This window comes from Phacochoerus africanus, chromosome 8 (assembly GCF_016906955.1).
Source record: "Phacochoerus africanus isolate WHEZ1 chromosome 8, ROS_Pafr_v1, whole genome shotgun sequence".
NCBI classification, from domain to species: Eukaryota; Metazoa; Chordata; class Mammalia; order Artiodactyla; family Suidae; genus Phacochoerus; species Phacochoerus africanus.
This window is the reverse complement of record NC_062551.1, coordinates 42,744,296-42,759,237: the sequence shown is the minus strand read 5'-3', so window position 1 is coordinate 42,759,237 and position 14,942 is coordinate 42,744,296. Positions and strand designations below refer to the sequence as shown.

Genomic DNA, 14,942 nt, shown 5'->3' with positions numbered 1-14,942 from the left:
AAAATTTTGTTTGCCTACCTCTGTGATTTCAATTTAATCTTTTTTTTTTTTTTCCTGCCCTTAGAGATCTCCTAGTCTCTTTCCTTTGAGTTCAGCTATACATTACTAAGATGTAAGGTGTCAGACATCTGGGTGTTTTGTGCCTGGGGATTTTTTAGACATAGCGTAATGAAATAGTGCCCAGCACTCACTTGGCACCATGGGCTTTAGAAGGAAGCAGCAGTTCACAAGAAAAGTGACACTGGACAAATGGGTATGTCACTGGCCTCCCTGAATCTCAGTGTCCTCCCCTTTGCACAGTGGCGCTGAGTCCAGCTAGGAATCCAGTTTCTAACACTTAACCATCTGGCAGCGTCCGTGAAGGAGCTGGCCTCCCCAACCCCGCCACCCGGCCCGAGGCCTGCTTCCCAGGCTGAGGCCTGCTCTTCTTTCCCCGTGGGGCTCACCATCCTGTAAGGGGATGGCTGCTGTCACCCAGTCAGCTCCCTCGGTGGACCACTGCCCTGTGGGGATGCAGGTCCCTGCTTTGCCCGATTTGCTCAGTGCTGCACTCTGGCCCCGTAACAGAGTCCTCTTGCTCAGGACTTTGCTTTTCTCACAAGCCTTGGTTCCCTCTGGGCACTCGCCCTTCTGGCCCAAGGTCTGGGCCAGTCTGCTCTGGGTATCACTTCCCACGGTCCCCTCCTCACCCCGTAAGAACACTCTCAATGTCTGGTCCCACCGGTGGCTCTGTGGATGGGGCTGTGAACGGTGCCAGGTCACAGTGAAGCAGGCAGAGGGAACACGGAGGAGGCTCACAGGACCTGGGCCGCGTGGGCGCCCACAGCCGAGGCCGCTGTGCTGGAGCTCAGCCCCTGTGGCTGTTGTCTTTCATTTCGTGCACGTGAATGCCGTGGGGGCCAAAGGGTGTGTGCAGCGGTGCCAAAATAAAGGAAAAAGCAAAACGTCAAGAGGAAAGCTAAGAAGTCATTTTTAGCCTGTGCCTTTGTATTTTTTCTATTTCCAGGGGCCCTCAGGCTTCGCCCAGCAGTGAGAGTCTTGCCTCAGAGCCCAAGCACAATGGGCTCTGTGCTCTGACGTTCGACATTCTTCCATCGGGTTCTTGCTACTTCAGGATCCATAAAGGGCTCTATAAATGGTTTTTTTTTTTTTTTTTCAATTGTACTATTCTAAACTTTTTTTTTTTTTGGCTTTTTGCCTTTTCTAGGGCCACTCCCGAGGCATATGGACATTTCCAGGCTACGGGTCTAATCAGAGCTGTAGCCGCCGGCCTACACCACAGCCACAGCATCACCAGATGCAAGCCATATCTGCGACCAACACCACAGCTCACAGCAACGCTGGATCCCTAACCCACTGAGCGAGGCCGGGGATTGAACCCGCAACCTCATGGTTCCTAGTCGGATTCATTAACCACTGAGCCACGACAGGAACTCCGTGTTTTAAACTTTTTCTGTTTGGTTTATTTCTCTCAGAGAAGTGGAAGGCGAGCTCGAGATTGTCTGGGAGTCCACCTCCAAGGAGAACCAAAGGATCCGAGAGCTTCTCCAGGCTGTGCTGGAGAGGGCAGGCCCGGGGGACACCCCCAGAGCTTTGGAGGACCCCCGCATGGACACCGACTTGCCAGGAGACAGGCTGGACAGCTGCAGCTTCAGCTACTGTGACATGAGGCCACCCCCCACCGCCCACCAGGGTCTGCGGGAGCTCCTGGGCTAGAGCCCCCTCGGCGGAGGCACTGCCTTCGCGGGACAGGGCAGGGCAGGCCCACCGCCGCTGCAGCATTTCTTCTCCTCAGGGCAAGGAAGGGATAACCTATTTCAAGGAGGACATGGAACCCAGGTTTTACATTTTGCTTTATTTCTTAAACGTTCCCCTGAAGCACATTTAGGCAGAGCACGTCCTCTGACCCCACTGCCACTGAGCGGGGCTCTGGGAGACCCGTTGCTCATGCTGACGGGTGACCTGATGAGCTGACCTGTCTCCGGACTCCTAGACCTGCACCAGGAAGCACCGGCGGAAACAGCAGACAGGATGGAACACCCAGCCCGCATGACTGATGCGTGTGTTTAACCCAACAAGCCATCCACGGAGGCAGCAGCCTTGATTTCTGTGCATTACGTCTAGGTGGTGTTTTATTGTTTGGTAAAAAAACAGGTGCTGGTCCTCGTGCCCCAGTAAGTTGTAGAAAATCTGTTCTGCCTCCACTCCCAGCCCTTGTCTGTCTGCCCACCTGGGAGGGAACTTCTGCGGCGAAGCCGCCCTCACCCCTCGCCCCCTCGAGAGCCTTGACCCTGAGCACCAAGGCAGGGTCCCTGCCCCCACCGCCACCCCCGAGAAGGGTGCCAGGGCCTTGGTCCTGCTCCACCCTGTGCCTCCTCCTCAGGTAGGTCACCCCCGCCTCGCAGGACCGTTCACGGGGACGTCCCACCTGCCTCGGGCTGCTTGTCCCCGGCCTGCTGGAAGAAGGCAGGGACATCAGCTACCAAGGGCCCTAAACAGTGATACGTAGGGTAGAATTCTGCCGCATCCTCAGACAAAACCCCTCAGAGCCACGACCTGTGTCCTTTCAGGTGTGCAGAGAGGCCTGGCATTGGTCCCGGGTCCCAGGTAAGAGTGATGCATCTGCGCTTTGGTCGCTAGGTGGGAAATTGAGATAGAAAGTCATCATTCTTTTACCTTTTATTAAACTTGTTCAACAGTTAAAGAACTTGAATTTGTTTTCATTTTCCTAGGGATGGAAAGACTCACCGGGACTTCAACCTCTGTGTGGTCTCCTAGGAGATGACTTTGATGTTATTTCAGGGGAGCTTGGGCCACCTGCCTAACACCCTGCAGACAGGCTGGAAGGTGGCAGCAGCCCCGTGAGCCTCCTGCCTCCAGACCTGCGCACAGGGGGCAGCTTGTCCATGGGTCGCTGCTGTTGCCACATCACCTGGAGAACCACATTTGTTAACCCTGCCTTTTTCTGGCCTTCAGAGAGAGTATTTTATTCCCTTGAGAAATGAATGTTTTTCCACTTCTGCTCTATCACATGTTCCCAACATACTTTGCAAGTTCCGTGACCCCTGAGCCTCCTCATGGCCTCCCACTTGGTGCTACATGAAACAGGCCAGTGAGCTCCGCGTCCAGGTTGCAAAGGAGGGCAGAGCAGGCGAGGTAGTGAACGACAGTGGAGCTGAGAGGCACCAAGCCCAAGCCTGAGCCGGAACACCCTGCCTTGCAGAATGGACAGGGTCCCAGGGGCTGGTGAAGGGGCTGTGTGAGCAGCAGTGGGGCTGTGGGCTAAAGGTTAGGATGAGTAACAAGGCCTGACTGCTGGGAGGAGGCTCCCATTCCTCTGCATCCTGCAGGTCTCCAGTCTGAGCAGGAGCCGGTCCCGTTTTCTCTCAGTCCTGGTGAGTCTTGGTGCTGGTGCTAGAAAGGTCCTGATCAGGATGAAAGTAACCCAGGGCAAACAGGAACCCATGTGAGCCCTGCCGCCTTTGGCAAGGTTTAAGAGCCACCCTGGGGGGAGTTCCTGTCGTGGCACAGTGGAAACAAATCCAACTAGGAACCATGAGGTTTCGGGTTCGATCCCTGGCCTCGCTCAGTGGGTTAAAGATCCAGCGTTGCCATGAGCTGTGGTGTAGGTCACAGACGTGGCTTGGATCCCACATTGCTGTGGCTGTGGTGTAGGCTGGTGGCTACAGCTCCGATTAGACCCCTAGCCTGGGAACCTCCACGTTTTGCAGGTATGGCCCTAAAAAGACAAAAAACAAAAACAAACAGCCCTGGGGAAGTGGAGAGAGGGCTGGGCACAAACGTGAATGTGGTTGTGACTTTGGTGTGACAGCAGGTGAGAGGCTATAGGGGAGGTGGGGTCAGAAGTGACACTTCTTTGTTTTGTTTTGATTTTTCTAGGGCCACTACTGCAGCATATGGAGGTTCCCAGGCTAGGGGTCTAATCGCAACTGTAGCCGCCGGCCTACACCACAGCCACAGCAACATCAGATCCCAGCCACATCTGCAACCTACACCACAGCTCACAGCAACGCCAGATCCTTAACCCACTGAGCGAGGCCAGGGATCAAACCTGCAACTTCACAGTTCCTAGTCTGATTCATTTCCGCTGTGCCTCTATGGGCGCTCCCAGAAGTGACACCTGTGCCCTTAACCTCTGAGAAGAATGGGAGAGACCCCCACCCTCTTCCAACAGCTTCAATCTATGGAGATGACTGGATCATCTAACTCTCAGGAGAGGGGGACATTTTGGATTTTATTAGTTTTGACGTAAATATATCTATTCAGCAAATGCTAATCGAGGTGTGCTGTTTGTTGAGAAGAGTGGCAGTGATGAAAGCAGACAATCTCAGAGCGCACCGGGCGCTCAGAAGAAAACTGCCAGGACAGAAGCCCAGAGCCACGAGCTTCCAGAGCAAGCAGGGCCTCATGTCGTTGCGGCAAAACTGACGTGTGTGTAGGACCACGTGACACATGGAACTGCCTTTTTGACTATGCATTTTTATGAAATCTAAATATAGGTCAAGTATTTTTATTGAAAATCTAGCACCTGAATTGAGATGTGCTCTAAACATAAAATATATGCCAGGTTTTGAAGTCTTCCTATGAACAAAATATGAAAATATCTAATTTTATTGCTTTTATGTTGAGATAACATTTTTATAAGATTAAATAAAATGCTATTAAAATTGACTTCACCTGGGTTTTTTGGGGGGAGTTTGATTTTTACTTTTTTTTTTTGTCTTTTTCTTTTCTAGGGCTGCTCCTGTGGCATATGGAGGTTCCCAGGCTAGGGGTCCAGTTGGAGCTGTAGCCGTCGGCCTACACCACAGCCACAGCAATGAGGGATCCGAACCGAGTCTGCGACCTACACCACAGCTCACAGCAACGCCGGATCCTTAACCCTCTGAGCGAGGCCAGGGATCAAACCTGCAGCCTCATAGTTCCTGGTTGGATTCATTAACCACTGAGCCACGACGGGAACTCCTGGTTTGTTTTAACTTATTTAAAAAATGCAGCCACTAGAAAACTTTAAATCCCATATATATTATATATGTATAATAACATATACTATATATAATACATAGTATAAAAAAATTTTTTTTTTGTCTTTTTAGGGCCACACCTGCAGCATATGGAGATTCCCATGCTAGGGGTCTAATCAGAGCTATAGCTGCCAGCCTACACCACAGCCACAGCAACGCAGGATCCAAGCTGCATCTGTGATCTACACCACAGCTTACAGCAATGCCTAATCCTTAACCCACTGAGCAAGGCCAGGGATCGAACCCACAACCTCATGGTTCCTAGTCCCCAGATTCATTTCCGCTGTGCCATGATGGGAACTCTTATAAATAAATATAAATATGTAATATATATATAATATAATGGCTCTCATTATATTATAATGGCTCCCATTATAGTTCCCTTGGCCAGTTCTGTCTAGACCTAAATGTGAAAAGTAAAAGAAAGCTTCTAGAAGATAATTCGTGACTTTGGGTCAGGGAGAGAGGAAGAGAAAAGCGAAGAGCAGCGGTGACCTCAGGCCGGCTCCCAGCCCTCTCCCACCAGCAGGGCTTGTGAACTCTCCAGAACCGACCACTTGTCCCCCTCTGCCCTGACTCCTCAAGCAGCTCGGCTCAGTGGTGAGCATTCCCACCCTCTGGGAGGACTTGCAACACTCCCAGACACTCTACACCTGACATCTAGGTCACCCCGGGGCACCCTCTCTGTCTCCACCAGGCTTTCCCATCAGCAGTAAAGGCTCCTCGGGTGTCCCCCAGGGGAACGAGAAGCTGCTCCTGGCCCCCACATTCTCCCCTCTCCATGGAGAGCCCGGCCCCTGACGCTCTGCCCCGCTCCAGTCTGGCTGCTGCGCCATCTGCTGTAGTTCCCAGTCTGGTACCACACACCCCGGCTGCTCCCAGCTCCGCCCCTGTATCTGTGGACTCAGGGCTGCTGGGCCGTCCTGGCTCTGCCTGTGCCTTAAAGGCTGTGTCCTTCAACCCCGTCTCTTCTCGCCCCGTGCTCCCCTTGGCTGGATCTGCCCGAGACTCACACACCCATTGTCCCCTTCACAGCCCTGCTGAGCCCCCGGGACCACTAGCCCTGATTAAGTAAGTAATTTATCAAAGAAAGAGGCTGTTCTATAGACACGGAGAAAGGACCCTCAGTATATAAGCAGCTCGTAATAGAAGGGACCGTTTAGGAAACAAAGGACCCATCTCTGCAGAGTCACCCCCTGAGGTGGCATGATTTGTGCTCTGCACAAAGGCTCCCAACCAAGGGGTGAGCAGACTCTGGCCAAGCACGTGTCCTGGAGGAAGAGGCACCTTGTTCTTCGTACCTGTCCCTCCCCACGCCATGAGTCCACGGCACTATGTCCCCTCAGGAGAGGCTCTCTTTTTTTGTTATTGTTGGCCACGCCCAAGGACGCAAAGTTCCCAGGCCAAGGATCAAACCTAATCACGGCAGTGACACCAAGCCCTTGACCCACTGAGTCATCAGGGAATTCCAAGAGGCTCCTTTATTTTATTTTATTTTATTTACTTATTCATTTTGTCTTTTTGCCTTTTCTAGGGCTGCTTCCGCAGCATATGGAGGTTCCCAGACTAGGGGTCTAATCGGAGCTGTAGCTGCCAGCCTACACCAGAGCCACAGCAACGCAGGATCCGAGCCACGTCTGCAACCTACACCACAGCTCATGGCAACGCCGGATCCTCCACCCACTGAGCAAGGCCACGGATCAAACCTGCAACCTCATGGTTCCTAGTCAGATTTGTTAACCACTCGCCACGACGGGAACTCCAGGGCTCCTTTTTAAAACAGACACTTCAAGACCTGCGTGTCTTCCAATTCCTGACTTCTGCCATATTTACTATGATTATTTCCTCTTTTAAGGAAGCAATATTTGCCACCCCACAGTGTCTCTTTGGCTTGAGGATTAATTTAGATTAAGAACAGAGACTTGGGAGGTCTTTCTTTTTACCTTCTGCTTAGCTGCCTGAAGAATTTAGATAAAGGGCCTATTCCCGGAGGAGAGCTGTCTGCAAAGAATGCAGGCTAGGTGTGATGGGGAAACTCAGCGGGGCCTAGAGATCAGAGTCCACCCTGTCTCCCACCGACTCTGCAAGGCCCAGAAGACATTTATTTACCAAACATTTGCGTTTCCACCTCCCCATACATTGCTCTCCTTACCTTCCAAGTCCGCAGCCCCTCCCCCATCATCCTCTTTTGCCTTCACTGAAGATGTATTTATTTATTTATTTATTTATGTCTTGTGAGGGCCGCACCCGCAGCATATGGAGGTTCCCAGGCTAGCAGTCTAATCAGAGCTGTCGCTGCCAGCCTATGCCACAGCCAGAGCAATGCGGGATCCGGGCCGCCTCTGCAACCTCGACCACAGTTCAAGGCAACGCCAGTTCCTTAACCCACTGAGCAAGGCCAGGGATCGAACCTGCCACCTCATGGTTCTTAGTCGGATTCGTTTCCACTGCACCACGACGGGAAGTCCATGAAGACGTATTTAAGGTAAGGGCTTTGGACATTTCGGTGAGTTCATGTCTCTTCTGGCTTGTTTCCGTGTGGTTAAGTGTGATTCAACTTTGGTGTGACTTTTTTCTCCTGGAATGCCTCGTGTCCATTTAATTCCTAGACCAGCCAGAAGAAACTAGAAGGGTGGAGGAAATTTTCTTGCTTCCTAAACAGCTGGCATAGTCGGCAGGATTCAGCATTCCTGGCCGGGCCCTGTTCAAGTCCATTGCTGCAGCAGCCGAGACCCTGGACCTCTGCCCAAAAAGCCAGCAGGAGGTGAGAATTCTTACCACGTCCGTCAGTGTCCCGGCTCTCTGCCTGCAGGATCTGTTGGAAACCAGGGTGGTAAGAGTCCTTTTTCTCTTTTCCACAATCAGATTCACAGGAGAAAAATCTTTATGGAGCTTGTTCCTTGGACTCAGCAAGCCCTGGGAAATTTGGTGAAATGTTCTTGATCTGTTGATCCTTTCCCTCCTAGCGATGGTCTCGACTCTTCTTTGTGGCTGTCTTTGGTGTCCTTTGTCACAAGCAGGAATGGCACTCATCTGATTTGATTTTCCCCTCATTTCACGCCACCTCTTGAGAGCTTCAGGCTTTTTGTTTGTTTATTTTTACAGCTGCACCTGCAGCGAATGGAAGTTTCCAGGCTAGGGGGTCAAATCGGAGCTGCAGCTGCCAGCCTGCGTCACAGCCACAGCAACATCAGATTGGAGCCACATCTGTGACCTCTGCTGCAGCTTGCGGCATCACCAGATCCTTAACCTGCTGAGCGGGGCCAGAGGTTGAACCCTCATCCTCATGGATACTAGTCGGGTTGGTAACCCACTGAGTCACAATGGGAACTCCCAGAGAGCTTTGTTTGTTGACAGATGAGAAACCACTCTGGTCTCTGCCACCCGGCAGGTGCACATAATGTGTGCGTTTGGCAGTCCGTCCAATAGCCTGAGATTCGGAGCAGAGTCTTCACAGGGTCATGCTCCCAGGGGAGTTTGCCATAAGGGGGCCCAGTCCACAGGAGCCCCTTGTCCCCTCAAGCTCTGTGGTTTTGTTAGTGCTGGCAGCACACCGTCCTTACCACCTGTACCACAAAGGACTTCGCTTTCTTGGGCTCTTTGGGGAGTGCATGTTCTGGATCATGTGAGGGCTGCATGCCTCGCCCTCTGTAGTGGGATGCCTCTTTCATCCTTAAGACCATGAAAAGGCTTATTGGTTTGAGTCGCTGTTAAGATCCCACTTGTCAGGAGTTTCCGTGGTGGCACAGTGGAAACAAATCCGACTAGTTACCATGAGGATGTGGGTTCAATCCCTGGCCTCGCTCAGTGGGTTAAGGATCCGGAGTTGCCATGAGCTGTGGTGTAGGTCGCAGAAGCGGCTCAGATCCCACGTTGCTGTGGCTCTGGTGTAGGCCAGCAGCTACAGCTCCGATTTGACCCCTAGCCTGGGACCCTCCATATGCTGTGGGAGCGACCCCAGAAAAGGCAAAAAGACAAAAAATAATAATAGCAATAATAATAATAATATAATAGCTAACCTTAAAAACTCTTTCAATAATAAAAAAAAAAGGCAGCATTATTGAATATTTTGTTCCATCTTGGTGTCCTACCATGGGTCCTATAGATGCTCATAAAAACATTAGGTGAACTAACAAAATGGGGGGATGTTTCGGGGGAAAGTCAAAGACTTTCCATAAACAGAGTGAAAATTTTTAAAGGGTTATTAATAAATAAGGTAAATAAAAAACATACGGGAAGTGGCAGAATAAATAGGAATCAGAAAGTCACGGGACTTGTCCCAGCAGGAGGGGAGGCTTTAGATGGTTACTTAAAATGGGATAAATAAAACAGATGTTAAAATTAAAAAAAAAAACAACAAAAAAACCAGATGTTGATGAGATTAAAACAATGATTTTTTTTTTCTGTTTTGTCTTGTTTTGGGCTGCACCCAAGACGTACAGAAGTTCCTGGGCCAGGACTCAAACCCACACCACAGCAGTGATCATGCCAAATCCTTAACCACCAGGCCACCAGGGAACTCAGGTAAAACAAAGGTTTTAGTACAGCACTACCTAAACCTGGGTGAGCCAAAGGGATCCCTTTCCCGTCCCCCAACATTAAAGGGCCCCAAACAAGTCCACTCTATTCGTCACTGTTTGGGCGAAATTTTAAAAGCCCGAGGGAAGAAATTACAGTGAGAAACTGACCAGCAATTGCTTGGGGCAACATTTAGGCCAATGAATCAAGTTAAACCCTGACAAAGGAGCTGGGTTCCTTGGCTCCTTCCCTCACTGGGGAACGCAGGCCTGGTACACAGGCATGGGTGAAATGGCCAGCGGACGGAGGGACGTTTCTAGGACTCCTCGATGTGGGAGTCCCATGAGCCGTGGCACCAAAACCCGCTGGGGGACACCTGACCTGGGCTACACTTGGATTGAAAAAAATGTAAAAATACAAGAGTTGAAAGGATTCTAGAGGTTGGCTGGGACCTATATTTGTCTAATCACTTATGATGGAGCATGATAATGTAAGGAAAAGGAAGGTATACATGGATGTGTGAATGGGTCACCTGCTGTACAGTAGAAAACTGACAACCCTGTAAACCATTTGTAATGGAAAAAAATAAAAACCATTCAAAAAAAGAATGGATTATAGGAGTTCCCGTCATGGCGCAGTGGTGAACGAATCCGACTAGGAACCATGAGGTTGCGGGTTCGATGCCTGGCCTTGCTCAGTGGGTTAAGGATCTGGCGTTGCCGTGAGCTGTGGTGTAGGCCGATGGCTACGGCTCCTATTAGATGCTAGCCTGGGAACCTCCATATGCTGCAGGAGCGGCCCTAGAAAAGACCAAAAAAAAAAAAAAAGAAAAGAAAGGATTATAGCGGTTGGAAAGTTTGAGTGGATGTTGTGTGAAGAGGTTCCATCTGTGCTGTCTAAGTATTTTATGGGAATGGCAGTTCTGATGTTCTGTCTGGGCAGGAAGTTCCCCTAACTGGTATTGTAAGACCCAGACTTCTTGGCGGGGTCCTAGTGGGGGCTATGGTTAGAGGAATAAGAGGTGATGGAATTGAGATGAACGTTTATAAGAAAATACCTGAAACAAAAGTGGGAAAAAGAAGGAAAGATGCCTTTTTTTTTTGTCTTTTTGCCATTTCTTGGGCCACTCCTACGGCATATGGAGGTTCCCAGGCTATGGTCCAATGGGAGCTGTAGCCACTGGCCTACGCCAGAGCCACAGCAAGGAGGGATCCAAGCCGCATCTGCAACCTACACCACAGCTCACGGCAAGGCCGGATCCTTAACCCACTGAGCAAGGCCAGGGATCAAACCCGTAAATTCATGGTTCCTAGTCGGATTCGTTAACTGCTGAGCCACAACAGGAATTCTGGAAAGATGCCTTTCTAAAAGTAACCAACTGTTGGAAAGTCTCCCTCACTCAAAATCTAATTCACAGCCTTGAGGATTTGTCAAGGACAAATAAAAAACTTAAAAGTCTTTTTGGGGGAGTTCTCTTGTAATGCAACGGGTTTAATATCCAGCACTGTCACCACAGCAGCTTGGGTCAAGGCTGTGGCACAGGTTCAGTCCCTGGCCTGGGAACTGCCACATGCCACGGGTGCAGTCAAAAAAAAAAAAAAAAAAATGCTGGTATGGCAAACAGTTCACAATCACTTACATTTTAGTTTTCACTAGAAATTAAGGTTTCTTGAATTTAATAATTCTAATTATTACGTGTAATTAAAGCTACTAAAATTAATAAGAAAAATATCTTTGTATGCAAGAAAAAAATTTTTAAAGATATAAGGGAATGGAAATGCATGTTGTTAAGGGGAAAGAAAGCAATTTTGTCTTTAAAAAGAGGTTACAAAAAAAAGAGAGAGGGAAATCACAGGAAAAAGTCTGAATGTAAAAAAGGAAATTACAGAAGATTTAGGGAGAAAAACCCTGAGAAAAAAAGTTTTGTGCCTGGTCAGGACTGGCTAAGATTTAAATGAATTTAATTTAGTGACTACATCTTAAAAATAAGCTGGTGCAAAATTAGAATTTGGTTTCCTTCTCTGTGTTAGACAGAGAAGACAAAATCACTAATGATAAGGAAATTTCGTTTATTAATTTTTGCTTTTTAGGGCCACCCCTGTGGCATATGTAAGTTCCCAGACTAGGAGTCACATTGGCGCTTCAGCTGCTGACCTACGCCACAGCCACAGCAACAGGGGATCCCAGCCACGTCTGCAACCTACACCACAGCTCATGGCAATGTCAGATCTTTAACCCACTGAGCGAGGCCAGGGATTGAACCCGCATCCTCATGGATACTAGCCGGATTTTTTTCCACTGAGCCACGATGGGAACTCCCTGATAAGGAAATTTTTTAAAGTTTCTCTTTACCTCTGAATAGTCTGTCTAAAAAGCAGAGATTTTTATATTTCATCAAAATAATTTCCTATGGAAGTTCTCATTGTGGCCCAGCATGTTATGAACCCAGCTGGTATCCATGAGGATGCAGGATTGATCCTCAGCCTCGACCAGTGGGTTAGGATCTGGCATTGCTGCAAGCTGCAGTGTAAGTCATAGATGTGGCTTGGATCTGGTGCTACTGTGGCCTGTGGCTATGGCTCTGATTCAACCCCTAGCCTGGGACCTCCGTATTCCATGGGTGTGGCCCTAAAAAGACAAAAAATAAAATAAAAATAATTTCCTGGGTTGTTTTATCAGGTGTTTGATTACTTAAACTGTGTCTTTTTAATATTACAAGAGCTAAGCTTTTTTTTTTTTTTTGCTTTTGAGGCCCACACCTGTGGCATATGGAGGTTCCCAGGCTAGGGGTCTAATCGGAGCTGTAGCCACTGGCCACGGCCACAGCCACAGCCACAGTAACGCCAGATCCGAGCCTCATCTGTGACTTACACCACAGCTCACCACAACACTGGATGCTTAACCCACTGAGCGAGGCCAGGGATTGAACCTGTAACCTCATGTTTCCTAGTCGGGTTCGTTTCCACTGCACCACAACAGGAACTCCAAGCTAAGCGTTTTTTTAAACAATTATTAAACTTTCTGTATTTGCCTGTGAAGTCTTTGTAGTTAAGTATTGTTTCACAGTGATCTATGATTCTATTTCACCAAGTGTTTTAAAACCTGATATCTTTGATAAACTTCCCCCAAACAAATTCTAAGTGAAGTCATTTTGACCTATAGCAAACTGGGATTTTTCAGGGGGCCCCTTAAACATCTCAGAGAAAGATATTAAACTAATTGGGCTTAACTGGTGTCTTAAATTACATGGTAAGCATTGTCAAATAAGTGATGATAAATTATCTTAGGTTATATTGCATTGCTGAATGTTATTTATATGTGTTCTAAAAATTATATGAAATTCCTTGGGAGTTCCTGTCGTGGCTCAGTGGTAACAAACCTGACTAGTATCCACGAGGACGCGAATTCAATTCCTGGCCTCGCTTAGTGGGTTACAGATCTGGCATTGCCATGAGCTGTGGTGTATGTAGGTCACAGATGTGGCTCAGATCTGGTGCTGCTGTGGCTGAGGTCTATAGGCTGGCAGCTGTAGTTCTGATTCACCTCCTAGCATGGGACCTTCCTTATGCCACACATGCAGCCCTAGAAAAGAAAGAGAGAGAGAGGAAGGAAGGAGGAAGAAATTCCTAAAAATAGGATATGTCCTGATAAAATGCTATCAGCATAATTCTGGTTATTAAGACATTGTATATCATAGAAATGACCAAATTTCCTTGTCAATTGCCTTATAATCAGATCTTTAACCATGCCGTTTTAAGTCTTTTGTCATTTATGGACCGTTATTGTTTTACTCTGATGCTTTTGCAAAAATGCTTCATCTTCAAGAAGATTCATGGAAAGGACTCTTTGACAAATACAGGTTTCTGGTAACTTTCAGATCATACACTGAACTGGATAAGATTGCAGAATTCTATCGGAAAATCTGACGGCTTCATAAAACTGCTAACAAATGATCCAGATCAACAAGGATTAGTTACGTAGGACTGAAGGAACCAATGAATAGAATTATCATTTTTAAGACTTTTTGTCTGAATAGTACTGTTTGTTTGTTTGCTTGCTTGATTTTTAGGGCCACACTTGTGGCAAATGGAAGTTCCCAAGCTAGGGGTCAAATCGGAGCTACAGTGGCCAGCTATGCCACAGCCACAGCAACACCAGATCCCCGACCCACTGAGCAAGGCCAGGAATCAAACCTGCATCCTCATGAATACTAGTCGGATTTGTTTCCGCTATGCCACAGCAGGAACTCCTATTACTGGCTTTTTAATGTTTGTTGTTTTCCAGGCATAAGAAAATGTGTCCTCTTGTGCTAACTCTGAATCATAACAATTTGGTAAATTATATCTTTGTAAGCAGAATTGAAACATTTATCTTTCTCCCTCCTCAGCCCTCCAGAATCTGGACTCTTAGTGGGCATTCTTATTTTCATGGCAGAATAGTGATTTATGTAAGCTTATTAAAAATTTGTTCTCTTTGTAACAGGACATAATTGGAAATATTGGTTATATCACCAACCCTTTAACTGGAATGTCATGTTGGAGAACATGCATAGACTCAGATATGGCCCTGACAGCTTTAAGGAACTAAGATCGACACTGGAGCCATAAAGCCTCTTGGAAAACAGCCTGGTTCCTTGCTTCCAGGGTTCCCAGCAGCCTTACCAGGTAAATAAGGAAGGTCAATTCCTGGCAGGCACAGGAACTTCAAGGTATTTTGGGGACTTTCAAGAAGAGAGGGATTCACCCAAACCTGTAGGTATTACAGGCAAATCTGATGGTAAGTCCCTGATGGCTTCTTAGCCTTAAGAGGCTATTAAAAGTTCAATCTGGAGATTCCTTATGAAAAGTTTCAGCAAAGCAAATTTAAAATAGCCCGTTTGGTCAACTTCTATTCTGGCTGGACTTATGTAAATTATCAGGCCAAGTTTATTTTGCAAACAAATTAGTCTGGATTTGGCTATACAAATGAGGGTGATTTTAGAGGGACAAAAAGTTAGGTGTCAATAGAAATTATAATATCCAATATAGGAGTTTCCGTTGTGGCTCAGTGATAACAAACCCAACTAATATCCCTGAGGACTCGGGTTCGATCCCTGGCCCCATTCATTGGGTTAAGGATCTGGCGTTGCTGCGAGCTGTGGTGTAGGTTGCAGATGTGGCTCAGATCTGGCATTGCTGCGGCTGTGGTGTAGACCGGCAGCTGAAGCTCCAGTTTGACCCCTAGCCTGGGAACCTCCATATGCCTCAGGTAGGCCCTAAAAAGAAAAAGAAAAAAAATTAAAAAATAAAAACAAGACATAAAGATGACCAACAGGTACAAAGATGCTCAAAATCACTAATCATCAGGGAAATGCAAATCAAAATCACAATGATATATCAC

At 47.9% G+C, this 14,942-nt stretch overlaps 1 protein-coding gene across 5 annotated transcripts in view; it reads left to right on the top strand.

The window, feature by feature from the left end:
• Positions 1 to 3,577, top strand: part of CEP89 (centrosomal protein 89) — an 81,013-nt gene extending 77,436 nt beyond the window's left edge. For 4 of the 5 annotated variants that reach the window (XM_047790807.1, XM_047790808.1, XM_047790806.1 and 1 more), the window contains one exon: positions 1,476 to 2,704. In XM_047790807.1, the coding sequence (XP_047646763.1) occupies positions 1,476 to 1,716 (241 nt within the window). In that variant the 3' untranslated portion in view covers positions 1,717 to 2,704. Of the gene's footprint in view, positions 1 to 1,475; positions 2,705 to 2,732 lie in introns of those variants that run through there. The other variant, XR_007136358.1, reaches the window with a different exon arrangement.
• Positions 3,578 to 14,942: the final 11,365 nt, after the last annotated feature.